General features: G+C 39.2%; 4 protein-coding genes, 1 long non-coding RNA gene and 1 other non-coding gene across 6 annotated transcripts; 3 read left to right on the top strand and 3 right to left on the bottom strand.

Moving 5' to 3' along the window:
- Positions 1-1,681: 1,681 nt before the first annotated feature.
- LOC110730983 (uncharacterized histidine-rich protein DDB_G0274557-like) lies at positions 1,682-2,773 on the top strand. The gene is made up of 2 exons (XM_021910835.1): positions 1,682-1,950; positions 2,096-2,773. Exons 1-2 carry the CDS (start codon positions 1,843-1,845, stop codon positions 2,579-2,581), a joined length of 594 nt encoding a protein of 197 aa, XP_021766527.1. The 5' UTR covers positions 1,682-1,842; the 3' UTR covers positions 2,582-2,773.
- On the bottom strand, positions 2,705-6,980 carry LOC110730981 (protein ABHD11-like). The gene is made up of 5 exons (XM_021910834.1): positions 6,586-6,980; positions 5,364-5,602; positions 4,290-4,402; positions 3,410-3,550; positions 2,705-3,297 (listed from the first exon to the last, which is right to left on the bottom strand). Exons 1-5 carry the CDS (start codon positions 6,848-6,850, stop codon positions 3,045-3,047), a joined length of 1,011 nt encoding a protein of 336 aa, XP_021766526.1. The 5' UTR covers positions 6,851-6,980; the 3' UTR covers positions 2,705-3,044.
- A 9,178-nt stretch (positions 6,981-16,158) lies between these two features.
- On the bottom strand, positions 16,159-17,346 carry LOC110730954. Its single transcript, XR_002513180.1, has 2 exons — positions 16,854-17,346; positions 16,159-16,386 (listed from the first exon to the last, which is right to left on the bottom strand). It is a non-coding gene; the product is annotated as an uncharacterized LOC110730954 (long non-coding RNA).
- Positions 17,347-20,559: 3,213 nt separating this feature from the next.
- Positions 20,560-22,591, top strand: LOC110730980 (F-box protein CPR30-like). The gene is made up of 2 exons (XM_021910833.1): positions 20,560-21,147; positions 21,309-22,591. Exons 1-2 carry the CDS (start codon positions 21,063-21,065, stop codon positions 22,358-22,360), a joined length of 1,137 nt encoding a protein of 378 aa, XP_021766525.1. The 5' UTR covers positions 20,560-21,062; the 3' UTR covers positions 22,361-22,591.
- Positions 20,905-20,984, bottom strand: TRNAL-UAG. The gene has a single exon. It is a non-coding gene; the product is annotated as a tRNA-Leu (tRNA).
- Positions 22,592-24,715: 2,124 nt separating the features above from the next.
- LOC110731047 (F-box/kelch-repeat protein At3g06240-like) lies at positions 24,716-25,551 on the top strand. Its single transcript, XM_021910898.1, has 2 exons — positions 24,716-25,269; positions 25,501-25,551. The coding sequence occupies exons 1-2, from the start codon at positions 24,751-24,753 to the stop codon at positions 25,549-25,551; spliced, it is 570 nt and encodes a 189-aa protein (XP_021766590.1). The 5' UTR covers positions 24,716-24,750.
- The last annotated feature ends 847 nt before the right edge of the window (positions 25,552-26,398 follow it).

The following is a 26,398-nucleotide window of genomic DNA, read 5'->3' as shown; positions in this document are numbered from 1 at the left end:
AAACTTCCAAAGCTAGTTTGCCATTACACACGTTTACTAAACTTCATAATTAGTGACTTCATTATAAGACTATTTAGGCCTTAAAATCATATTGTGGTATCTGCTAGGCATCTGAAAGGGAGCTAATGATGCAAAATGTCTTGGACTAAGAATTGAAAGTGTTATACCAATGTAATTATCAAATCAGGAAATGATTTTAATGGTTGTGTTTATGAAAAAGGTAGGACGAGCTGTTCCAATGTATTATTTGCTCACATGTTTGGATGGTTTGATCCTTTCTCACTAAAGGTGTTGCTATTAGTGTTTGGTTAAACTGTCAAAGTGATGGCTAGCCATTAGCGGAGTTGTTTTTCATGTGTACGCCTTCCTTTGGTAACTCATCTATTGCCGGGTAAGTTACTCATTATTTGATTGTTTCTAGTATTTCTACCCATATGTTCAAGAGGTTTGCTGATATTGTATCCTGCGTGAAAAATTCTTACGAGTGAAAATAATAGCACATTTAGACTTTCACTTGTGTTAGTTGTGTATGTAAGTCCCAATGGGTGTGTTTTTTGTGCATATCAACCTTGGTATGCGGTCCATGCGCGAATTGTAACCTGCGGATCTTAATATCTGTATGGGGTTTTCCTTGACCTGTGGAAATGTGGAATAAAGGAACTCGACATTTCTGCTATTCCAAAGAACCTTACAAGGTGCCAGCGACCATCTTTGGTTGTCCAACACCAGACATAGATATTGAAAATCTAGTTCCTTGACTCTTTAGTAGTTTTTTGGATGACATCTTGTGTATGAAATATGTTATGAACTTATGAATGCTCTACTTAAAGCTCAATTTGAAGCCCTGTTCCAACCTGGTACAACTGACGATCTTGTTAGCTCCCGTAATGTCTGGTGCTTGTTCCAATGATAGTGTAGGCGATCAGCTGTTAATACTACATCATTTATCAGAGATGCAAACTTCTCATTCTTTAACAAAAGGATGTTAACTGTGGAGGCGTGTTTTCACCGTGGCAACACACTAACAAACACACGTCACACCTCAGTTTCGACGATCCACCTATATATCCCAGTGTGTGCACTCTTTGCATCTCATTGTTCCATTCCCTAGTCTTTAGGGTTTTTTTTTTTTTTTTTTTTTTTTTTTTTTTTTTTTTTTTTGGACAAAGATCTCTAGGTATTTGTTGATAATGTATTGTGACTATGTCACCCTGATAATGTGTGATTTGGGGTGATATTTGTGTGATGTTACTGTTTTGTCAACACAGGGGTCTAGTAAAGATCCCATTCTGATAAATTAGCGACTGATGTTCAACCTAAAGAAATGGGTAAATCCAAGTTACTCAACGTGAGTAACAAAATTGTATATACACGATATGGATGTCATGTACGGAGTATGAAATATATATCCAGGAGTATGAAAAGAAATACACACAAATGGAAGAACAAAAGGTCTTCAAAACTTTGTATAGCATGTAATAATACACACTCAAATGCATAATATACCTTCAACAAAAATCTGTATTTACGCTTTTTCTCTTATCCGATACCCAACAAACATATAAGAACTTCCTAAATTTTATGAACCTGAAAATTTTCCAATATTTTCAAGCTAAATCTTAGATCACATCTAGTCGCAATGATTTTAACCTAACATCCTTTTTGAGAAAAAGTCTCAAATCTTACCAATTAGATCACCAAGTTTATACCTACAGCATCTCAATTCGGGTAGATAAATGCTACTGAACAGAAATCGAATCGACTCATCAACACCAAAAACACATAACTAAGTGTAATTCTGAAAAAAATTCTGTAAGTTCTGAAGTACTTGAGTTTACAACAATGATGATGAAAACTAGCATGTTTTCGTTTCTACTTTGTTTTTCATTGTTTCATCAAGTATTATCCGATAATCTTATTGATCAGCAGGATGTCAACTCAAACTCAAAGGTAACATACATTTAGTAAAATTCGTAATTATCCAGTAGTTGTTGTTAAATGAGTTAGCAGCAACTAGAGAGTATAACAAAAGTTTTTGAAGTTATTTTTAGTTTTGTATATTCAACCTTACTGCATTATTGGACTTGATATGCAGGAAGCTTTTCCCTTGAAGTTGAATTCAGTGAATCCGAATCTTGAAATGACCCCAAGTCCAGAATCAGCCTCAGGATGGCTTCATCGCAGTCTTAACAAGAAGCAACGTTACCTTCACGGTCGTCATCATCATGTCTACCATGAAGAAGATAAAGCTTCGGAGTATTTCCCAACGAAGGCAAATTTTTACCATCACCACCACCATCGCCGTCATCACCACCACCACCACCATAAGAGGGCTCATAACCATCTCCATACCCCCAATGCTCAAATTTCATCAGAGACACTTGTAAAAGCTCGAGGTCCTTATGAAGATCACCATAGTAGACTTCACTATCATGTCTTGGACCCGATGGAGGCTGCTCAATTTCCAATACAGTTTGCAGTAGCGACTCCCCATCCCGATGAAAGTCATCATGGAGATCATCTATATCACCATCACCATCATCATCAACATAAAAAGCCTCACCATAAACATTATTCTTAATCCCCACTGAGGCTCCTCAATTGAACAAATAACAATCATCGATACAGTTGCACCGTATTAAGAAGCGTAAACAGAAACAATGTACCTCAAGCATCTACAGCCATGACTGACAGTACATGCACATTCATCAATTCTGTTCCCATCATCAGAAAAGTATATTGATTAATGAAATGAATGTCAAGTGTTTGCTTATATGCTACAAATTTCTCTTAACCAGTCAATTTTACAATGCACAGCATAGAACCCACTAAACAGCAAGTAATTAGAATATTATTGCTGACAAATCAACGAAAAACTTCATAACACAGGACAACTAAGAATTTGGTTTTGTAATTATTTTGTTTCATGCACACCTTTGCAGTCAATTGGAAAAGACTGGATGGCAGAAATAGTTTAAATCAGAATATCTACCGATACATTGTTGGAGAAGACGCCAAGAACTTTCTTTATCCTCCATATAGTCTTATTTCAACGAAGCAATCCTGGGAGCAACAATATCCAAGAGTCCCTTTGGATTATCTACATGAACCCAATGCCCAGCTTTAGGAAGAACATGAAGAGAAAATTTCCCCTCAGATCCATCTCTTTCCTTCCTGGTAAGAGATTCAAGCCTCTGTATAACATATGGATCCCATCTATCACTGTTCTCAGCTTGTACAATTGAAATTTCCATTCCTCTCGGAGGGTTCCCTAGGAGAGGCCAGTAGTCCTTCTCCCTGAAAGTAAATAAGAACCACAATTGTGTAGAAGGTCAATGGGATGAGAAATTAAGCATATACTACAAATGCAAACAATATGGGCAAAGCTGAAATAAAAAATCAAGCGGACCTGTAAGAGTTGAACATCTGAAATGCACCGTCGAGGTTGAATGCCCATGTCTCATGGTCATTAGATTTCTTTAGGTTAGTGCCTAGCCACTCTGACAATGACTTTGAAAACCCCAGCTTTATCATGTGTTCCACAAGCCACCTGCAGAAGATCATAACAAAATCCCATCATGGTTATATAGAGAAAAAAAAAAAATTTCAAGCACAATGAGCAGAATAAGTGGTGCGATATAAATAAGTGGTAGATCAATTTCTAGACACGGCAATAGATAAGCAGGATCTCTTGTTTCAGCCAACCAGTAGGCCTCTTTACTGAGCTGATATTTGGTGCTATGATCCCTCCCTTATGCTCTTCAAACCTTATAACCATTGCTTAATGCATCCTTTTGTGGAAAATATAATTTGCATTCTAATTGGGACAATAGGGAGCAGAAAAAAAGTATAGGTTTCTCACTTTCTCAGTATGAATGACTTGATTGTTCTGTAAGCTAAAGAGCTGAGTCAGATGTTTGGTTAGTAGACTTGGTACAACAAAATTAGCAGGACAATTCCCAGGATTTAATGCCAAACCCCCAGCTCTTACTTTGTCAGCACAGCATTTCACTATGTTTGTCGGTCTCAGAAGATTCAATAACCACCAAACAAGTTCAGGAATCATAATGAACAAGTAAAGTCTAATGACGATTAAAAGAGGAAAGCTCATTTGGTTTTTTTACAAGTGATATATTTTCATGAGTCTAGTGATGATATAATGACAATTATCTTATACAACGAAGTGAACAGACTTACGAGGGTTAACTGGCCAAGGACATGAGCTAGTTCACATTCATAAAAAGTTTAAATATAAAAGATCCTGACAAGAAAGTTTCAAGTGTCCTCACTTTCTAGAAGGGATTTGTGAAGGAAGACTTTGCAAGGTCTCCAGTACTTTCTCTACTTCTCCACTACTGTCTTCAGGATTCACAACTCCAGGCACCGAATCCAGTACCCATAACTGTTCTGCATCATGTAAATATGGAAGCTAAAGCAACATACATTCATAAAGTTGAAACGTAAAGAACAAGCCAGAAACATGCAGCTAATATGATGATAAAAGATGCCCAATCATCATAATGAAATACAATCAGAAAGTAACTGTATCAGAGAATGATCCAATATTTAAGTTCTACATCAGTATAGCATACAAGACAAAAGACATGATAACACCAAATCTAGTTTAAATTTTTTTCAAGAGCACTATATCGAGGCCTATGAAAATACTTCCTCTACCCCTATTTGTTGCCCCATTTGACTGTTTACGGTTTTCAAGACACGTCTGAAAATGTAAATATCTCCAAGTCCAACTCTGCTTATGCAAAAAGTTATAAAATGAGATATTCTAAAGTACCAAGAGAAAACCAACAAAATCTCACATGAATATATTATTATTTATAGGTTAGCGATGATTAGTGGCCAAAGTAATTAAAAGTTGACTGAAAAAGTGACAATATTGCAATGGGACAAAAAAAAGGGACATATATAGCACGAGTACCATTTATCACATATGTCACACAGCAAACTGAAATCTATTAAGTCAAGGATTCTTTGAAATCACGTGTGTCACAATCAGGCAATCAGCAGACAAGTGACCAGCGCCAGCTGATGTTCATCATTTTTACCCAGCAATATCCACACAACAAAAAGACACAGTGTTTTGTATCACAGCAATCATTGTTCAAACTTCAAAGCTAATCCTACGAAGTATTCAGAATCAGATGAATTGCAGAAACAAGGGGTGCATAAAAAAAATTAATGCACAATGCATAGATAATCTCACAAATGGATGACAGATTGTCAATTAGAGAATTCTAGGTTATTAATTACAAAACTACGGAGTAATATGCATTGCTTCAACTCAAAAATCCAAGAACAACTCTCAGTAATTCATTAATAACATGGCGGTAAAAATTTCATACCTGTTTTGGCAATGTTATGGAATCACCATAATCTCCACTAGACCCACCCTGAGCAAACTGCAATGCAACCTTGCCACCCAAGGAATGCCCCATAACAACATCAGGCCAATCCCAACCTTGAGATTTCACTAGATTAGCCAAATCAGCAGCAGCATTGTCCAGATCATGTGGTGGGTGAAGACCTTGCACCACAGCTGAATTCCCATGATTCCTTAAGTCAACAAGCACCAATCTCCATTCTACAAAATGATAAAGCTAAGATCACAAAGTTCTCCATTTCTTTGCAATAAGTTGTATAGAGAATGAACGAGAATTAGGACTTTTGGACCACAGGGTTTGTTGCATATCATTGCTTCACTACATACATATATTCCTTCCTTATCACGAATGGACCTAACATCTTACAAAAATTAGTCCAAACACAAAAACTGTCTAGAACTCTAGACTCAAAACCAGAGTTCAGAAATATTATATCTTTTGTTTCCGAAATGAAAATTAAGGCCTTACATTAATGGAAAAATAAAATATCAGAAGATCCAATACAACCAAGCCAGAAATCCACACAGGCCTCAGTCTCACCAATCCTCATCTCAGAAACCAGACACTGCCTATCTAGCGAGCCTAGTATTGCTAATTCGTTGGTTGAAAAAGTGTGCTACTAGGAGTCTAAGACATACCAAATAATGTAGTTATTTTTTCCCTCCCGATTGCAGTTTGCTAAGGGATAAACGAATCAGGTAACACCAAGCAAGCCGGTGACCGATAAGCCAACAACGCCATAGGAAGGGGTATGACAATAACTCACAAATCTGAACCATGACTTGCACCCTAAGTACTAATCAATAATCTTCAATGTTATTCTATCAATCAGCCTTTTCAATTATGAAAAATGTCTATTATTATATGCACTATTCAGTATTCACCACCATACAACAATTATCATTATAGCATCCCTCTTAATGAAAATTGAGTGTCTATTACAATAATAATAATAAAATAAAATATAATAAAAAAAGCTACATATACAATCATCTAATTCAGCTCTTAAAAATTGTCTTAAAATGGCTCAACAAATCATCAAAAAATTACCAAGCATAAATTTATCCAAACAAAAATAGAAAAATACAGATACTAGGGTACAAGATTGCAACTTTTTTCTGTTGAACAAAATTAAATCACAAAATGAACTGCAACAAATCAAAGAGAAAGAGAAGGAAATTACCAGAGGAGGAATTAGTGGAGAGATAAGAAGAAAGATTGCGAGCAAATGATCGCCAATTTCTTGCGGAACCCAAAAGTCCATGAAGAATGAATGCAGTACAATCAGACGGCTTATCAATTGAATTGGAAGATCTTACTTCTTCAAAAGCTAGGGTTTCCAACAATCTCCTACTATTGCATGATTTTAGCCCTAAATTGAACCCTAGAATGTTGGACTGAGTTACAAACTGAGTTAATCCGAGTTTGTTTCGAATCAGTCTCGCCATTTTTTCTCTCTCTTCGAAGCTCCAACCAATTCTGATACCAGTAGTTTCAGTTTTTTTTTTGGACAGGAAGTTTCAGTTTTCAAAGTACGGGGTTTGTTACAAATTCCGGGCTCTTTACCGACTTCCGAAAAATTGCTATACTCGGTAATAAAAATACTCCCTCCTTCCCTAATTAATACGGTTACTAATAGTCATTTTTGGACAATTTTTATAGAACGATAGAGCAATTAAAGTAAATGGAAAAACAAAATTTACCTGAGAAAGCAAAATTAGCACAAACTTAGAAATTTATAACCAATAGATATGCTCATTTACGGATTAGAGCAATTTCAATAATAAGTTAATTGTTTTTTTTTTTGGGGTTTTCTAAGTTATGCCCCAAAACTTCTTCGGTTTCTAAACTGTGTTCATGCCTTTTCAAACGTTTAAGCTGTACCCTCAACCTCACTAATTTTTATTAACAATAACTTTTATTATTATTATTATTATTATTATTATTATTATTATTATTATTATTATTATTATTATTATTATTATTATTATTATTTTTATTATTTTATTTTCTGGTTTTTTTTAAAGTATTAAACCAATTAGAACGGGACACATGTCAAATTAATAACGTCCAACACCATTGTTGATAAATATAACTTAACTTTCGTTAATAGATATTGCTGTCAAAGGGTATTGTTCATAAAATATCATGAAGTGGAGGACACATCTTATAACTTTGAAAATGCATGGGTACAACTTAGAAACCGAAGAACTAAGGGTATAGCTTAGAAAAACTTTTTTTTTTTAAACAAATCAATTCATTAATTCATTAATATTAATAAAAGGAAAAATTGTCAGGAACTACATGCTTAATAGGGGTATTTGGAAAAAACTACCCACTAAAAAATTTTATCAAAAAAACTACCCCCTAAATTTAAAAAGTTAAAGTAGCACTACCCATTTGCATTTTCCGGCGATAAAGTCCGGCGTGTGGGGCACACTTTTTCAATTTTTCTTCTGAAAATTCCTAATTGAAGAAGTGAAAACAAGTAGGGTATGCAATTCATAGGTAATTCTTCTCTTTTAATCCATTAATTATGAATTTTGATGTTAGGGTGTAACGATTAGAAAAATTCGGGTTCTTAGAAATTGGGGATAATTTGAAATTGGTTGAATTTGATGCTTTTAATTCAAATTGGCTATCTTAGGGTTACAAATTAAGGTCCAATTTGTCATTGCATTGTGTTTTTTCAGAGAAAAATTGAAAAAGTGGGCCCATGCGCCGCCGGACATTTTCGCCGGAAAATGCAAAGGAGTAGTGCTGCTCTAACTTTTTAAATTTAGAGGGTAGTTTTTTTGATAAAATTTTTAGTGGGTAGTTGTTTCCAAATACCCCTATTAAGCGTGTAATTCCTGACAAATTTTCCTTAATAAAAAGCCATTCGCCATCTACAAATTCATATCATTAGCTGATGTTTTCTCTGCAAGATTTTTCACAAAATCTTATTACTACTGCTGCCTAATAGTTACGGGTTCGTTTGACATTGCTGTGATTTTCTGTTTTTTGGTTTTTTGTTTTCTAAAAATATATGATATGTGCCCATAATGAATCAAAAATTATATAAACTTATTAAAATTATGATAGTTTTGAAAACTGACAACAGAAAAGTGAAAACACCTTTTTTTTTTTGTTTCCTCTTTTTGGTTTTAAAAAAAAAGGAAACTGAAAACCAAAACTGATGCCAAACAAGCCCTACATGGAGAGTTTTTATTTTAATTTATAAAATTTAGGCCCCTTATTTGGACTTGACGAAATTGGGCCCAAGGCGGTTGCCCCACCTACCCTGCATACCACGAAATTGCTGCGGGCCTGCATACCACTCCTTACCATCAACTGTCTACCCATTTAGATCTCCACAGCAATGGCTACATCATCTGTATTTTCAAAGTTGACAAACCCAAAGCATTTTGACTTTCCATCTGCATGACGCATCACAATAGCACTCGTAATTTTCCCATACTGACTAAAAATCTTATTCATATCATCATCTGGCGTTGCCTCTGCAAGATTTCTCACAAAACATTTGTGAACTTGGTCTTGTCAGCGACATTTTTGTTTCTTGCCTTCGCCGAAACGGGCCCACATAGACTTTCTTGTCATTCAACAACATGCCATTCAACTTCTCTACGGCTTTTTTAGAAGACTCCTCAATCTCATACTCCACAAAACCATGTCCTTTTGACTACCTAGATGAATCTGTAGCAACCTTGCAACACGTACAACGACGTCGTAACGAACTGTCCCGCAGCAGCCATACCAGCAGGAGCCGCTGCACCACCATCAATTGCAGGCGGCGCAGTAGCCGCCAAAGCCCCGCCATTCGCTTGAACCTCAGGTTGAGCCATTTTTTCTCACTCCTAAAAACCCTAAAACTTAAAATTTTGGAGAGAAGGACAAAAATAAATTAAGGGTTTTTTTTTGTTTAATAAATTTTCAATTTTTTTTGGTTTTTTATATAAACCACTTTCCTCTCCTCTAATTATTCCGCAACAAATCAAACGCAACAAAATAAAATTTTCCTTATCAACACGATTTTTTTTAGATTTTTTCTGGGTAATTTCGAACAACTTTTTTTCGATTTTTTAAGACTAAGAGAGATAAAGAGAGGAGAGGGAAGGGTGGAAATGAGGGTAATTAAGGCGAAGTTCGTCGAAGATAGAGGATCGCGCCACCGGACAGTGGCGGATCTTGACAATTTTTCTTAAGAGGGCCAAATTACCTTAATATTATTAATTATACAAATATCATAATACATACGTACTACCTCCGTTTCTTTTTAGTTGACACGTATTCCTTTTTAGGAAGTTTTTTTAGTTTTTAGGGTAAACTTTTTACCTTGCATTTACAAGCTACCCCACTTGTTTTTTCATTCTCTCTCACTCTCTTTCCTCTCCTTAATATATGTGCCTAAATCAAACGCGTCAACCACTAGGCGAAAAAATCAATTGCCCACCGGTTCAAAACCCCTTTATGCCACTGGTTTTGAACCGGCGGCTTTTTGGGGGGTGGTGTTTCGGGGTTTTCTGATGTCCTGCGGGAGAGTTACAATTCCGAGACTGGAACCGGACGACTGTACCTGCAAAACAAACGGATGCTCCGGATGATTGGAGATCCGCCTCCGACGGTCAAGTTAGTACTTGATTAAGGAGTAATTAATGCGGAAATTAAAGTGATTGGGTCTCTCTAGGTGAGAGTGTTTAATGTGTGTAATCTGCGTAATCCCCCTTAATGAGGATTAAGGGAGGTATTTATAACCTCGGGAAACGTGCCAATCCTAGGTTTAGGTTAACCTTGGGCTGATTGGGCTTCCCTCGGAAGTTGGGCCTAGGTGGCCGACTTCTCCATTAGGCATGGAGTATGCCACGTGTCATGACATAATAGGTCCAGGGTGGACGAATAAGCGTGTGCCACGTGGCAAGCCCTGAGAGGTCCAACTGGGGGACATTTGGCAGGACCTGATTGGCCCACGTGGCGCATTCCGATTGGTGGGAGCAAAATCCCCTAATCATTTGCCCCTCACAGGTGGCACGTGACTGGTCACGTGTTACCTGTGACAGGTGTCGCCCTGTAACAGGCGACGGCCTGCTACAGGTGTCACTCGGCGAAAGGCCGAGAGATTCTCCCGCCCAAATTTTGAATTCCGGAAGTGACCCTTCGCCTTCTCACTTCGCCTATATAAGGGAGTGTTGCCTTCGGTCATTTTCACACTTGAGAACTTTGTGAGAGAACATTCGGACCCCTGAACTTGCTCTGACATTTTGGACCCTTTCTGCCTACCGCCTGCTCTGACAAGCCGACTGCAAAGGATTTTCAGAACTTCATCAATCGTCACTCGTTCAGGTAACCGTCGGTTCTCTTACTCTTAATTTTCTCTTTACTTTATTCTTTTTTGAAATGGCACCACGGAAGCACACGACACGACCTAGGCTAGCGATCAGCCGGTCACCGGGGACGGCTGAATCTAGGACTAGGAGTGCCGCCTGCCCTTTTCTGGACCCATCTTTGCCCTTTATACAAAGTCCGACTGTATCTGTGTCTATGCAGAACATGAGGGCCAGAACAAAAAAGACGGCTAGGATCTCGAACTCAGACGGCTCCTCCCACCGGGTGCCGATTAGTGAAACATCTGACACGGCGCCAGATGTGGAAGTGAAACAAAGCGGCTTGAAAGCCGGCAGTTCTGAGGGAGGAGTCAAAGTGACCCCTTCCCATTTTACAGTTGACAATTCTACATTCTCTTCTGCTCCTTTTAAAGGAGAGGAGGCGGGCCCCTCTAGGAGAGGGGAGGAGTCGTCCTCTTCGGACTCGTTAGAGGAAGAATCCGAGTCTAGCTCTTCTAGCCATGCTTCTCTGGACACAGAAGAGAAAAACAGTCGCCTACAAGAGGCGAGGCTTTCTCATGCAGTTGAGAAGGGGGACAATTGGGCGGAGCCATCCGCCTCTCACCGAGAGCAAAATACCCCCTACTACTGCACGGTACCTCGGGGCCGGATCACGACCATGCAAGAGAAAGTGGGGAGCTTTATCGCAAACCACACAATGGGCCCCGGCTTTTTAGTGTTCGTGCCGGATCCAGAAGACACAGTCGTCTGGCCGGCTGGTACTAGTTATGATGGCACCTGCTTTGGCTGCTACGAGGCGGCCATCAAGGCTGGGCTGCGCTTCCCACTACATCCGGCTGTTCAGCGGATCTTGGATGGGTATGAGTTGGGGTTATGGCAGTTAGCCCCGAACTCCTGGGTCAACGTACTCGGCTATGTGGCCGGGTGCGAACTGCACGGGGTGGAGCCGAACTTCGAGGCTTTCGCCCACATGAACTACCTCAGCCGGACCCCTAAGGCAGGCGGTACCGGCTGGTATCAATTGACGAGCCACAGGGGCTACCTCATGACAAGAGGTAAAGCAAACAAATGGAAGGACTGGCGGAGCACCTTCCTTATCATTGAGATTTCAGACACAGAGCTGAACAAGCGCTTCAACAGGTGGAACAGGAATCCGCCCCTTCTTGCAGGCGGCCGCAGCATGCCGCCTGTTCCCCCCAAGGCTAAGAAAGAGATCCTAGATAAAGGACTCTTCAAAGTAGAGTCGAAGGTGAACTCTACTTCAGGGGTACGAGAGCAAGTACCCCCCGGCTTTCTCTGATAGAGGCTCGCTTCGCTTTTGTTGCGCCGGAGCTTGCTGCTTTTCATTTTGTTAGGAGTAGGTGCTTCTGAACTGCGTCCCGAGCTTCAAATGGCTCTACGACGAGTACTTTTTGGCCGCCTGTGGCCTCAGCAGTCGGTGCTCAAGAGGTAGCCGGCCTGTCGAATACTCTGTTGTTCCATGCATTTCTGTTATGACTTTTATTAACTTTTCTATTTGTTTTTGCAGCGGACGCCATGAGCAAAATTACCGCCTCCAAGACTGCGGCGGCCATGTTGCGGGCCTCCATCATGCAATAGTCTTCAACCGACTCCCCCAACAAGGGGGCACCCTTGGTGGGCTTCGAACCTTTCACTCTCTTTTTGGAGTTGTGTTTATGCATATACTGACTCTTTTCTTCTTTTTTTTAGACGGGCGCTCCAAGAGCTTCTTCTTCCCAACAGCCGGACTCCAAGGCCCGGAGGACGACTGTTGCGAGCTCTCCTGGTTCTGCCAGGAAACATGCGGCGGCTGAGAAACAGCCGGCCACTCCTTCCAAAACTCTAATTGGGCCGCCTAGAAGTATGAAGTTATCCTTGTAAATTTTAGACTTGCTCCCTTCTTTACTAGGTCTAATCCGTTTGTCTATGCTTAATGCAGCTGGCCCTCAGGAGCCTGACTTGGTCGAGGTGGCCAAGTCTATGATCAAGGCCGTTCCTCCAGCTGAAAGGGAGGCGGTCAGGGGTGTCGGCACCTTTGACCTAGACGGGATTGCAGGAGTCCTTGCTGAGGTATACTTAACATATTTTTGAGTATTTGAATTCCAGGACGCCTCTCTTTTTTTTTTTGTTTGGAAACTGACGCCTGTTCCCCTTTTTACTTAGGCCCTGCTCCGAGTAAACGGCCTCCGTAAGCCGCTTGACAAGAAGAACAAAGAGGTAAAGGTTGCAAAAGCTATGACCGCCTCTGACTGTGATAAGACAATGTTTCAAATTGCCCAAAATGAGGTTCTGACAATTGATATTCTTTATTATCATGCGCAGGCTACCGCCGCTATCCGGGCTCAGTTAGAGGCGGCCCATAAGAGGAATAGCGAGCTGGAGGCGACCATCAACAATTTCAAGGCCGAGCTGAGACCTCTTCGCCAAAAGATGTCCTCATATGACACCTTGGAGAAATCCTTGGCGGCTGTTAAGGAACGCCTGGTGACCCAGGAGAAGAGTCTTACTCAGGAGCTCTCGGAAAAGGCCGAGCAAGAAAAGAAAGAGCTGGTCCGGGAGATGATGGAAGACTCTGCTCAAATCCAGCGCATGACTTGGGGCCGCCTCTTCCCCAATGCCGACTTTGCCTCCTGAAAAAAAACGTACCGCCAGTGTTTTGATAGATATAATCAAGAGATCCTGGCGGCTGCTGAGGACGAGGCGTTGGAGGAGGAGGAGCAGCCGGTAGTTGCGCTTGTGCCGCTTGGGGGTAATGCATCGAAGAAGGATGCAGCTGAAGCCGAGTCCAGCAAAAAGAGTGCTGACCAGGCGGCAGCTGCTAATATTGAAGATCTGCCCCCTTCTTAAGCTTTATGTCTTCTTTCCACGGCCTGCGTGCCGTTTGTTTGTATTTACCCGGCCAGGGGGCCGGGGCTCTGAATATTTGGCCGGTCTTTAATGACCGGCTTCCTTTTAATGAATATTTTTGTTTTGCTTCAAATTTGTTTAAGTATTGAATATTCTGATATCCAATTTCACACTATACCGACTGTTTTACATGGCCGATAGTTGCAGACAGGTACGGATAGTTAGTCACGCCGTCTATGCCCCTGGACGACTGGTTGTCTGTTTCCAGGCTAGGCGATCAGTCGGCCATTTATTCAATTGGTATTCGACCTATTTTAAAGACTGGATCCCCTTTAGGCAGGCGGTCCTGTCATTTGTAAAATTAACCAAGTAGGAAAGTGGTTTCCTACCTGTCATGTTTTTAGGCTAGAGACTTTAGGCAATCTAGGCCGACTGTTCCCCGCCACATTTAATCTAGTGTGAACAGGTGCTGTATGAACACCTTTTTAGTTTCATACTAAATTTTTAAGGAGTGACCAAGTAAACATGATTGTTACCTAGTCGCCGAGTGACTGAGTAGTAGAGGTTTCAAGCGGTGGGTACCGGTTGCTCCCCTTTATTCGCCAATGTTTGTTGGCTATCAACTCATAAGATACCGACTGTTCTTATCCCAAGTAGTCCAGTCGGTTGGTTGACACGGATGGTTACTGCGAACACTTGTTTGACCTGATTAGTCAGTTAAGTGAGAGGTATCCTTGTCCGTGAAACAGCTACGTGGTTGTCTTGTTTAGACAGTCGTATAGGTGCCGTGTAATGATTTTATAGAACAATGTTCCACCCAAAAGGGAGCTGCTCTCTGCGACGAATTTCATCCGGATGGATGCCGTCGGACGCCTGCTATAACGTTGGGACAGGTCGAATTGAATTTTTATATTTTGATCAGTTGGCTTGACGCCTGGTCTGATCATTTTAGCCATGAGCCTTTGATAGTTCTTGGTGAACTGTATTGTGGGAGAGTAGCCGGTTGAGTGAAACAAGCGGCGTGCCCCTCTTAAGTAAGAATAAAAATTAAACATGGAGAGTAGCCGACTGTTTGTCAGTAGGCATGCCCCTCTTAGGTAAAAATGAAAACTAAATATGGAGAGTAGCCGACTGTTTGTTAGTAGGCGTGCCCCTCTTAGTACAAAATTGAATGAAACAACAACTTTTATTAAGTAGCCCTTGACTATTTACATCATTCAAAAGAAATATTTCTTAAGATTATCTACATTCCAAGTTCGAGGCAACGGTTGGCCGTCTGGTGTTTCCAGACGGTAGGTACCGTCCCTGACCTCTTCACAGATTCGGTAGGGTCCTTCCCAGTTGGGAGTTAGTTTGCCAGACTCATTAGCCCTACCAACTGCTTCCATTTTTCTAAGTACAAAGTCCCCCACTTTGAGTGGATGCCTGTGTACTTTTTTGTTGTATGATCTAGTCATTCTCAGGCGGTAAATTTCATGGCGCAAGACAGCATTGCCCCTCCTTTCAGGGAGTGAGTCTAATGCCAGGCGCATGGCTTCCCAGTTTGCCTCTTCGTCATATAGCATTACTCGAAGAGTCGGCTCGTAGTGTTCTATTGGAAGAACAGCTTCCGCACCATAAGTTAGGAGGAATGGAGTTTCTCCAGTCGCCCCTTTTTCAGTCGTCCTAATGGCCCAGAGAACATGTGGTAATTCATCCGCCCATAGGCCGCCTGCTCGTTCAATCTTTTTCTTGAGACCGTCTGAGATGATTTTATTAAAGGCTTCTACCTGGCCGTTTGCTTGTGGACGGCCGACAGATGCAAAGTAGTGTCCTGCCGTCCAGCTGTTCTTTGATAATGCCAAAAATGTTTCGGGGTTTTCTGATGTCCTGCGGGAGAGTTACAATTCCGAGACTGGAACCGGACGGCTGTACCTGCAAAACAAACGGATGCTCCGGATGATTGGAGATCCGCCTCCGACGGTCAAGTTAGTACTTGATTAAGGAGTAATTAATGCGGAAATTAAAGTGATTGGGTCTCTCTAGGTGAGAGTGTTTAATGTGTGTAATCTGCGTAATCCCCCTTAATGAGGATTAAGGGAGGTATTTATAACCTCGGGAAACGTGCCAATCCTAGGTTTAGGTTAACCTTGGGCTGATTGGGCTTCCCTCGGAAGTTGGGCCTAGGTGGCCGACTTCTCCATTAGGCATGGAGTATGCCACGTGTCATGACATAATAGGTCCAGGGTGGACGAATAAGCGTGTGCCACGTGGCAAGCCCTGAGAGGTCCAACTGGGGGACATTTGGCAGGACCTGATTGGCCCACGTGGCGCATTCCGATTGGTGGGAGCAAAATCCCCTAATCAGGTGGCAATAATATTTTAAAAAGCCACCGGTTCAAAACCGGTGGCAAAAACAAGAATTGTCACCGGTTAACCGGTGGCAATAATGCTTCCTGTTTTTTTTTTTTTTGGATATTACATAGGCAATAACATACATGATTTTTTTTTTATTATTATTTTTTTTGTTTGCTACAATTATAATAATAAAAATATTTTTAAAAAAACCGTGTAAAATACCAGGCAAATAACTCACAATTCACAGTCAATATAATAGGAGCGCAATATTTCATTATATTCAACAATAATAGTTACTGTACAATACAAAAAAAAAAATTAAAAAACTACAATGAATTATAATCAATAATGTAATTCTAACTTTAAATTATTATGGTACAATACAAAAAAAAAAAAAAATTACATCAAAAACATTATTCCAAAATCAAAGTCTTGAATCTTGCTGCATCAATTAACACCTGCATCAATTAAAACCCAGAAATTAATAAACTCACAAAAAAAAAGCGTAATAAAACCCAGAAGATTCGCCTAACAAAACCCAGAATATCGCTTTACAAAAATAAAATCCAGAATATTCGCCTAATAAAAATCGCATAAAAATTTACTACGAAAAGGATGAAAACCCAAAAAAAATCGCTTGTAGATCCGAAAAAACAACAACTCCAGATCCGAAAAAATTAATATGAAAAGGATGAAAACCCCAAAATAAATCAATTAAACCCAGAATTAAAATCGAATTAAACCCAAAATTAAAATCGAATTAAACCCAGAAGGAGATCGAAAAAAAACCTTAGAAAATTCTAAAATCGATTTAAATCGAATTAAACCCACCCACCACCATAACCACAACCACCACCACCACAACCCACGAATTCCACCAAAAACAACAAAAAACAAAAAAAAAGTAAGAAAAGAGAGAAATTACCTCGAATTTCACCAAAAAACCCCCGAAATTATGTTGAATTTCGGTTATAAAGGTCAAAATCGGTATGTTGAAGTTCGGTTATAAATTACCTAGAGTTTTCATGGTCGATTTTGACCATAAAACCTTTGGCGGCAATAGAATGGCGGCGGCGGCGGTGGTCGAAAGAGGTGAAGAGGAGGGAGGGGGCGAGCGAAATGAGAGGAAGAGGAGAATGAAGGTGGAGCGAAGGGGACTAGAGAAGATCATAACGAGATAAAATGAGGGACGAGAGAAGATAAGAACGAAGAAGATAATTAAGAAGATCAGAAGGAAGATAGAATGAGGGAGAAGAGAATGAAGATCAGTAAGAATGAGGAGGATGGAGGAGGGAGGAGAGAGAAGCTAAAGAGGCTAGGGTTTGGTAAATGGGGTTATATATACGGAGTAGGAAGGAATAAAAGGGGTGGGCTAAATTAAAAAGGCCGGTTTTTTTTTTTTAAAAAAACAAAGCCACCGGTTCAAAACCGGTGGCATAAATAATTGCCCCACCGGTTCAGTTTGAATCGGTGGCAATACTTTTCCCTCAAAATCCCGCCCGTTTTCCCCCCTTTTTTCCCAACCGGTTTTTAAAAATCGGTGGCCTTAGGGCGGTGCCAATCTTCTTTTTTCACCTAGTGAACTAAATAGAAACGGAGGAAGTATATAGTAAAGCATTCTTTAAAAAAAGTATATTATTACCTTAATATTATTAATTACTATAAAATACCATTAAAATAAAATAATCATTGATATAATTAACCTTTGACATTACTTCTATAACTCATAACTTTAAAGGGTAGATAAAGGTGCTATTTACTTACGCGTGTTTGTTATGACTAATAAATAAAAATAAAATAATATCTAAGTTCATTAGCTAAGACTCAAGTCTACACACAATATAAAAATTGAAGAAGAAATAATAATTCAAGGCGTTTGTAGACACCTAAAAATGTCTCCCCAAAATCAAACCCGATGATGAACAATCTTTCACCGCCACTATTGGTGGGGTTCAGTATTTAATCCCGAGAGTGCTTAAAAAATCGTATTTAATTAAATTCAATTTTTGAATATTCCATGGATCAGTCTTGATGTTTGGTCAAAACATAGTTTTAATTTCAGCCCAAAATTATTATTTAATTTTAGCCCAAACATTTTTTTATTTTTGTTTTATTATTTATCTTGGCCCAAACGTTTTATTTATTTTAGTCCAAATAATAATAAAATCAGAAAATGGCCCGAAATTATCAATCGACACTTAAAATGCTGAACGAAATTAGGGTTGAAAATGAATTTAGACGGAAAAGCGGACAGAAAATTCCCGCGTCACGGAAACAATTCACCGTGTAACGAGAAACTTTCCCGTCTGACGGTGGGGTTCCTCGTGACACGGGAAACCTGCTGTGACACGAGAATTTCCGTGTCCTTTCCGCGTAAACCCTTAACGCGTTTTCTCCCCCGTTCACTAAATATTTCCCGCGTCACACAAAATGTGCACCATGTCACGGGAATTTTTCCCGTCTGACGGTGGGATTTCCCGTGTCACGGTACACTTTGCCGTGTCGCGGGATACTTTTTTAGGGTTTTTATCATTTTAGGGTTCCGTGTGTTCCCTCAGCACATTTTCTCTATAAATACCCCCTCATTTCTGATGTACGGGGCATCAATTAATTCTCTAGTTTTTTCTCTCTTCTATGCTCTAGCCTAAACACTAGCCTACCCTTATTCTTTCAAAATTCCTTCTTCAAGCACTCCCAGGAGTCCATACTTTACTCGTGGTTCTTTCCTTAAGCCAAGGCATGAAAGGTAGAACTGTTTGAGGGTTTGGCCCCTAATCAATTCTATTTAATTTAATTTAATTATTGTTTTATTATTATTTCCTTGAAGTTACTAACTTGTTTATTATTTTGTAGTTGCAAACAAACAGAATCAAAGTAAGAATTATGTTTCTTTTATTTCTATTATTATTCTAATGATTTTGTATTATTAGAATTATTGTTAAATTGCTTCCAATATTGATGTTATTCTATTATTTTTATGATCACCATATTGCATGTTTAAAGGGAATATGTAATTGAAAATCACGCCTAATAAGATAATTTGGACGACCGGTTTAGGTTCCTTTTTAATCTTGTTGTTTAATTCAAGTGATCACAATATTTTAGAATTATGTGTTGCATTAATATTCAACCAATTTAGCTTAATAATAGTTTGGAGCGAATTGAATATTTTGTTCGTATGCCTTTGAGATCGCAGGAATCACTTTTCACTATAAGAATCGAGTAGAGGCCAATACGGGCGAATGTGACTCCATGACTCACTTCGTCGTACCATCATCCCCGATCCTCCTTTCGTGGTTCCGAACCATATGGAGTTAATAATCTCATGGATTATGAATGGGGTGTAACCTTCACGGGTCAATCGTTGTTGCCTATCGTTGTCCCTTATCGTGGTTGCCTTTTTATGATCCGTGAACGGTTTACAAGTTCCTTAAAAAACTTGTTGGCGGCTCCCTACTTTATTTGTCCCTATTCGTATTATGTCAATTCCCACTTCCTATGAGTGTCAAGCATATTCACACATACTTTAACGTAGGTGCACTTCGAGCGACGCCTACAGCGTTGGAATTGTGGATAAAAATAATCCATAAATCGAATAACCAAAAGAGATAACTAAAAGGGTAATTTTGTAATTTGTGTAGTGCAAATAGCTAGTAGTGATCCAGTAAATTCACATGTGTTTCATTGCTTTGGGATTTGTGCAAGAAAGATAAAGTGAATAAGTCATACTTCTAGTATGAGTGAATGACATATACTCACCTAGTAAACTTGAAAGCTTCATACAAACTGCTTACGGTAACTTTTGGGCTTTTTACTTGACATTGAATGAAAACAAATTTGGGCCATTTCAAAGGTCCGCCCCTGCCGCCGGAAACGACGGCGGTGACAACGGAGGAGAGAGAAATTGAGAAACTTAGCTTTCAGAGAGTGAAAGTAAGCAATTGGTTTTATAGAAGGATAAATAGATTTTTTTTTTTGAAAGATAAGTAGGTTTTAGAGAAGGATAAGTAGATTAATTTGTGTGTAAAACACGACAAAATATGGAAAAAAGGGGTGTTAAATACCGCCATTCAAACTTATCAAAACCGCCATCATTTCAAGCAATGTGTCAATCTTGCCCTTACTAAACCCCAAACCACCACAACAAAATATTAGAGGTTACCGGTAGCTGTTAGTGGCGGCACAGAGTCAGGCGGTCGATCAGGTGGGTGTCAAGGGGTGGCGAAATGGATGGACATGAGGAAAATTTTCCAGTTTGATTTCGTTATTTTTTTTTTAACAATCGGTGCCTGGTAACCGGAGCTGAAAACCGGTTGCCCGCTCGGTAACCGGAAGTGAAATCCAGTTGACTGCGACGGTAACCGGCGGTCATAACTGATTGACCGTCGCGGTCAACCGAATTTGGCATGCGGTTACCGACAGCGGGCGGGCGATTTTCAACTCTGGTTACTAGCCACCATTAGTGGAGTATACACAGGTTCTAATTCATAGACATACGAGATTTTTTTTTAAAATAAAAAATAAACACATCCTAGAAGGAACCTACTATTGGTCCAGTACAAAGTTATTTACGAGTATTGTTTTGATTAAGCACTTCATAGTTAGATCTCCTGTCGATCTATCTACTGAGGTAAGCATTCATTAGTTCAATTTCTTTCCATTTTCAATCTATAATCTTAAAATTCATTAATTTTTCATTTTTTTTTTGTGTTTTTGCCATCGTGGTTGTTTGATGTAGAAGGTAGTGGTTGACACGGTGGTTTTGGGATGTGGTGGCGTGGGTCGTAACAGTGTCGTGATTGGTCGTGGTTGACTTAGTTGTGGTTGCTATTGAAAAAATGGAAAATAAATAAATAAGGGCAAGAAAGTCTCTTTACTTAAAATGATGGGGGTTTGATCAAATGTGATGGCGGGATTTATTATTTCACCCAAAAAAATTTGCCATAAGTAAAAAGAATGGGCCTTTGGGAAAAAAATGACAGCTGTGGGATTTGAACCCACGCCCTTTCGGACCAGAGCCTAAATCTGGCGCCTTAGACCACTCGGCCAAACTGTCGCATGTTTAACAAATTAAACAATAAATATACTTATACAGAGTATTTTTTAATTTTAGTATCTTTGTAATTGTAGCGCAATGAAGAGGAGAATTCATAGATGCGCTCTCTCTCTCCTAAATTATGATCTAATTATTCGTTTGATCCTGAATTACAGACTTCCGGGTATCCTCTTTCCCTTTTTTAATTTTCCTCTAATATGATTATTCGAATTTGTATGTTAGCTTAAATCATTTAAACCTTATATTTGTCTAATTTTTGTGATTAATTCATTTCTCATAAACCCTAATTTGAATTGCTTTTTATGATTATGTCTTTTCCTGTAGAATTAATCATTGATATTCTGTTACGATTGCCTGCAAAATCTCTGTTACGATTCAAGATTGTGTGCAAATTATGGTATAATTTGATTAACAGCTCTGATTTTGTCGACCTCCATTTTGAACGATCAATTGCTTCCCAAACTAATTTCCATTTTGTTTATAAAACCCCAATTCTTCATTTGGGTGATTTCGACACATTTGATAACCCGATTTCGCTTGATTACCCGTTTAAGAATTGTGATAATGGCGGTGTTGGTGTGGTTGGATCATGTAATGGCTTGCTTTGTTTGCAGAGTTATGATTTTGAACATCCCCTTTTGATTTACAATCCAACCACTCAAACCTACAAAACACTCCCATTGTTGCCTATAAGTGCCCCATTTAGTTACACTCGATCGGTGTTTAATTTCGGGTTTGGTTATGAAAGCATCACTCGGGATTATAGGTGTGTGAGGATTATTCGGAATTATAATGAGGAAACCAGCTCGTATGAGAGTGATGTTATGGTTTATAGCTTGAAGGGTGATTTATGGAGAAAGGCGGCTACTCCTAGTGTTGATTACAATCTTGATTACTATTATACAAAGAGTGTCTTTCTTAATGGTGCTATCCATTGGGATGGCGGTATCACTGAGAATGAAGCTAATGAGGCATTGCCTATTGTTGTCTTCAATTTAAAGGATGAATGTTTTAGTACTATGCTGATTCCTGATTTTGATTCCATGGAAATTGTTCATATGTTCGTGGGTGTACTTGATGAGAGCTTGTGTCTTGCTGTTAGTGAGTTGAGTGGTGACACCCATTTGTGGGTTATGAAAGAGTATGGCACACCTGAATCTTGGACCAAGTTATATTCTGTTCCCAAGCTCAATAGTTTCTACGAGAAAGTGGCGAGCCCTATTTGTTATTCAATGAGCTTAAAGGAATTGTTTGTGCATACTACTTATTTGCAGGTTGCTTCTATTGATTTGGATACCATGGAAATTAGCCCTGTGGAGGTTGCTACTCGATGCACAGATGCTCATGTTTGTGTAGAGAACCTTCTTATGCTATGAGGATAGGAATGCTAACCATTTTTGGTTGAAGAGGAACATCACATGAGAAGAGGGGATCGAAAAAGAAAGATGAGATGAAGATCATTTGATCTTTTTCCCATGTTTGTGTAGTATTAAGCTTGTTTTAGCCTTTGCTATTATCTTTGTCCCTATATATATAAATATTTATTTTCATTGTGAAACTCTGCTTTAATTTTGAATGTGTTATAGTGAAGCCTGATTTATGAAAGAGATTCTGCTGTATCAAATTTTCTTTTAAGCAATTGTGAGAACGTATTTTGTTACAATCGGCCATATTTTGATAGATCAACAAAGAAGTTGGCATCTAACAACTAAATCTTACACCTTGTATACACCCCACCCTCTACTTCAAGGATTGCTTTTGGGTTACTACAAGTCTACAACACTTTTATCAAAATATTTACAAGTGCTCATTAAAAGACATCACCAGTCGGGTAGTCCAAACCACTTTCGCTGATGTCCTATCTTAATCAAATGGTTCAATTCGGAAATCACGTTCACTTGCCATTATCATCCCAGTACAAAGGCAAGGATACATTTCCTGGAACGGCAACGTTGGCAAGAGTGGCAGGAGATGCGTTTAGAATGTCAACCACCCCAACTATATTTATGTCGTCAAGGGCATGTTAAAAATATGCGGTTGGAGCTTGAAGCAATTCACGGCGGCCCTGAAGCAGTTGTAAGTAGACTTGGCAATCCTGACCCGACCCGAATGACTAGAAACTTGACCCAACCCCGTACTGACTTGAGATTAACCTGATACTCAAACTTGACCCGATCCAAAGTGACTCGAAACTCGATGTGACCGACCCGATTTTAATTCGAACTGTTTGACCCGAACCGACCTGATCCGACCTAAAGTGACCCGACCTCAACTGACCCGACCCGAAGTGACTCGATTTCTGAAGTGAATAGGGTGAAATGGTTAAGTATTTTACCAACTATTTTTTTAAATTGAATTTATATTAGTGACCTGAAACAAACTTGACACGACCCGAAACGACCAGACCAGAATTGACTCGACCTGATATCGACCAAAAATTGGTCCTGAAATATGTTAACGATTTATTTTATATTTATTTTTCAATATTGAATTTATACAATGAAATTGAACCTATATGAATGTATGAAAATCATGTTCATATTTTATATATTAAATATGCATAATTTTTTTTTTGACGTGTTCATTTTATTTAATGTGTTCATATATTTTTTTTTGAAATGTTCATTTTACTAGGTATGGTCCATTTATTTTATAATTGTATGATAATTGTCATTTTTAACATACTTAGTTTATATTTTTAACGTATTCACCGTTTATTACTAAATATTCATTTTCTTACATGTTCAATTTTATTACTACGTACTAAATTTTCACTTTTTTATGTGTTCCTAAATTCTTTTTTATTTTTTTTTACTAAATGTTCATTTTATAAGACGTAGTATAACTATTTTAGCTACACCGGCATCCAACTTGTTGGATTATTTTCGCCCGATTTTTTTTAGACGGGCTTAAAAATGTGTTTTTATGCAATTTTTGTTTATTGTTTTGAATGGTCATAAATGGTCCGAAAAGACCGCACAACCCGATCATTTTTGACGGATTTGGACATATAATTTCCATGAAAAATGATTTTTTTTGGCTTCGGCCTGGCTCAAACATAGCTCGGCCCGCACTTTGATCAAGTCTAATTTTCTGGAAGTGGGTAAATCAATCAAGATTCAAGAATGAAGGGGAGTGAAGCGTTATTCGGCTCCAACAACTTTCTCTCTTCAATTCATGGTAGAATTCTTCTCTCTCTTAAATTGTCATCCAAATCTTCCTTTAATTCTATACTCCGTATTACAGATTTTCTGCTAATCTCTTTCCCTCTTAGTTTCTCTTAATTCCAATTTATATGTTACTCTAAATCATCTTAACCCTAGATTTGTTTAAATTTCACGATTAATTAATTTCTCATAAACCCTAACTTAAATTGCTATATACGATAATGCCTTTTCCTGTAGATTTACTTGTTGTAATTCTGTTACGATTGCCTGCAAAATCTCTGTTACGATTCAAGATTGTGTGCAAGTCATGGTATAATTTGATTAACAGCTCTGATTTTGTCGACCTTCATTTAAAACGATCACTTGCCACCAAAACTAATCGTCACTTGATTTTTAAATCCTCAACTCTTTATTTGAGTGATTTCAACAAATTTGATAACTCGAATCCGCTTAATTACCCGTTTAAGAGCCTTGATCAAGGCGGTGTTAGTGTGGTTGGATCATGTAATGGGTTGCTTTGTCTCGAGATTTCTGACCTGCCCTTGTTGATTTACAACCCAACCACTTAAACCTACAAATCACTCCCATGGTTGCCTAATATGCCAATAAGCGCGCCCTACACTTTACAGTTGTCCAATGTTGCTTTCGGTTATGAAAGCATCACTCGGGACTATAGATGTGTGAGGATTAATCGGAATACCAGTACAATGACGAACTCTATTGAGAGCGATGTTATGGTTTATAGCTTGAAGGATGATTCATGGAGAAAGGCGGCTACTCCTAATGTTCCTTACAATCTTCGTTTTCTTGGTTGCTATAATACGGATAGCGTCTTTCTTAATGGTGCTATCCATTGGTATGGCTTTATTAATGAGCCACTGCGTAATGTTAGTATTGTTACCTTCAATTTAAGGGAAGAATGTTTTAGTACTCTGCCGGTTCCTAATTTAGTTTCGATTGGAATTGGTCGAATGTTTGTGGGCGTACTTGATGGGAGCTTGTGTCTTGTTGTTAATGAGTCATGGGGCGACACCCATCTGTGGGTGATGAAAGAGTATGGCATACCTGAATCTTGGACCAAGTTATTTTCATTTGCCAAACTCAATACTAGTGTTTCGGTTGAAAACAATGGGACCTTGCCGAAGGTCCGTTGAAATGGAGAAGACTGGATTCGATCCAAGTTGTGTTGGGCCGAAGGTTTCCTGCACAGTGAACACACGTAAACTAGCCTCGGGGGTGTTTCCGAGGAAGGCCCCTCCGATGCTAAAGTCAGTACAATGTGTAAAAGGAAGACACTATGCAAGAGAGTTTGTAGCTTGAGGCTTTTGTGTAATATTTCTCAATGCAAGAATGAGCATATGAACTGGAATTGTAATGTCCTCGTGAATGTGTCAATATGATGGCTTTTATACCTCATCATACATGGAGAGGTTGGGCTTTAGCCCAATTGGCTTACTTTGTGGGCTGACCTTTGACTTTTGAGCAATTGGAGAGTTGAACCTTGACCTTGGGCTTTTAATTGGATCATTTAGTGCTCAGGCCCAATTTTGGCTAAATTGGACCCAAACAACTTGCCCCCCAGACCCGATTTGGAAGGATGACGGGTCGGGTTTGATTTAACTCAGAAAAGGAGGGAAGTAAATGATTTAATTGATCCAAAAATTTGAATTTAAACCGTAATTAATGAGATAACAACGGTTAATGATTTGCGGAAGTTGGACGGATAATGGGCAGTTTAATCACAAGATCATGTGTTTAATGGTTACTTAGCGGGTATTTAAGAGAAATTAAAGCACAGACTCTTCGTATCCCGTACCTGGAGATATAAACAGAGGCGCGTCATTCTCCTCACTTATTCACCGACACAAACCCAGAATTCTTCGAGAGAGAAACCAAGAACCCGCATCAAAACTTCGCAAATTCCCCGAGCATTGAGCTTAGAAACTGAGACTTGCCACTACGAACTCGTAAATCGGCAACTTTCGCTTCAGATTAAGGTAAATTCCTTTGATTTCAGTTTATTTTTCTTCGAATTCGAACTCCTTCCCCTTTTCTTTCGACTTTTCTCTTCGAAATAATCCATGGCAAGAGGAGTTAGAGGTAGAGCCCGTGCTCCAAGAAGAGCAAGGCCGATTCCCGATCCTAGGAACAGGATTGGGACCTGGAATGGTCAAAGGCCTGAGTCTGACCCTGCTGAAGGGATTAGGGCGACTCCCCTTTCCTCGGCTCCTCCTCAAAGAACGGATG

This window comes from Chenopodium quinoa, unplaced genomic scaffold, assembly GCF_001683475.1.
Source record: "Chenopodium quinoa cultivar QQ74 unplaced genomic scaffold, ASM168347v1, whole genome shotgun sequence".
In the NCBI taxonomy this organism is placed as follows: domain Eukaryota; kingdom Viridiplantae; phylum Streptophyta; class Magnoliopsida; order Caryophyllales; family Amaranthaceae; genus Chenopodium; species Chenopodium quinoa.
Note: the sequence above shows the minus strand (reverse complement) of the source record. Positions and strands in the feature narration are given on the sequence as shown.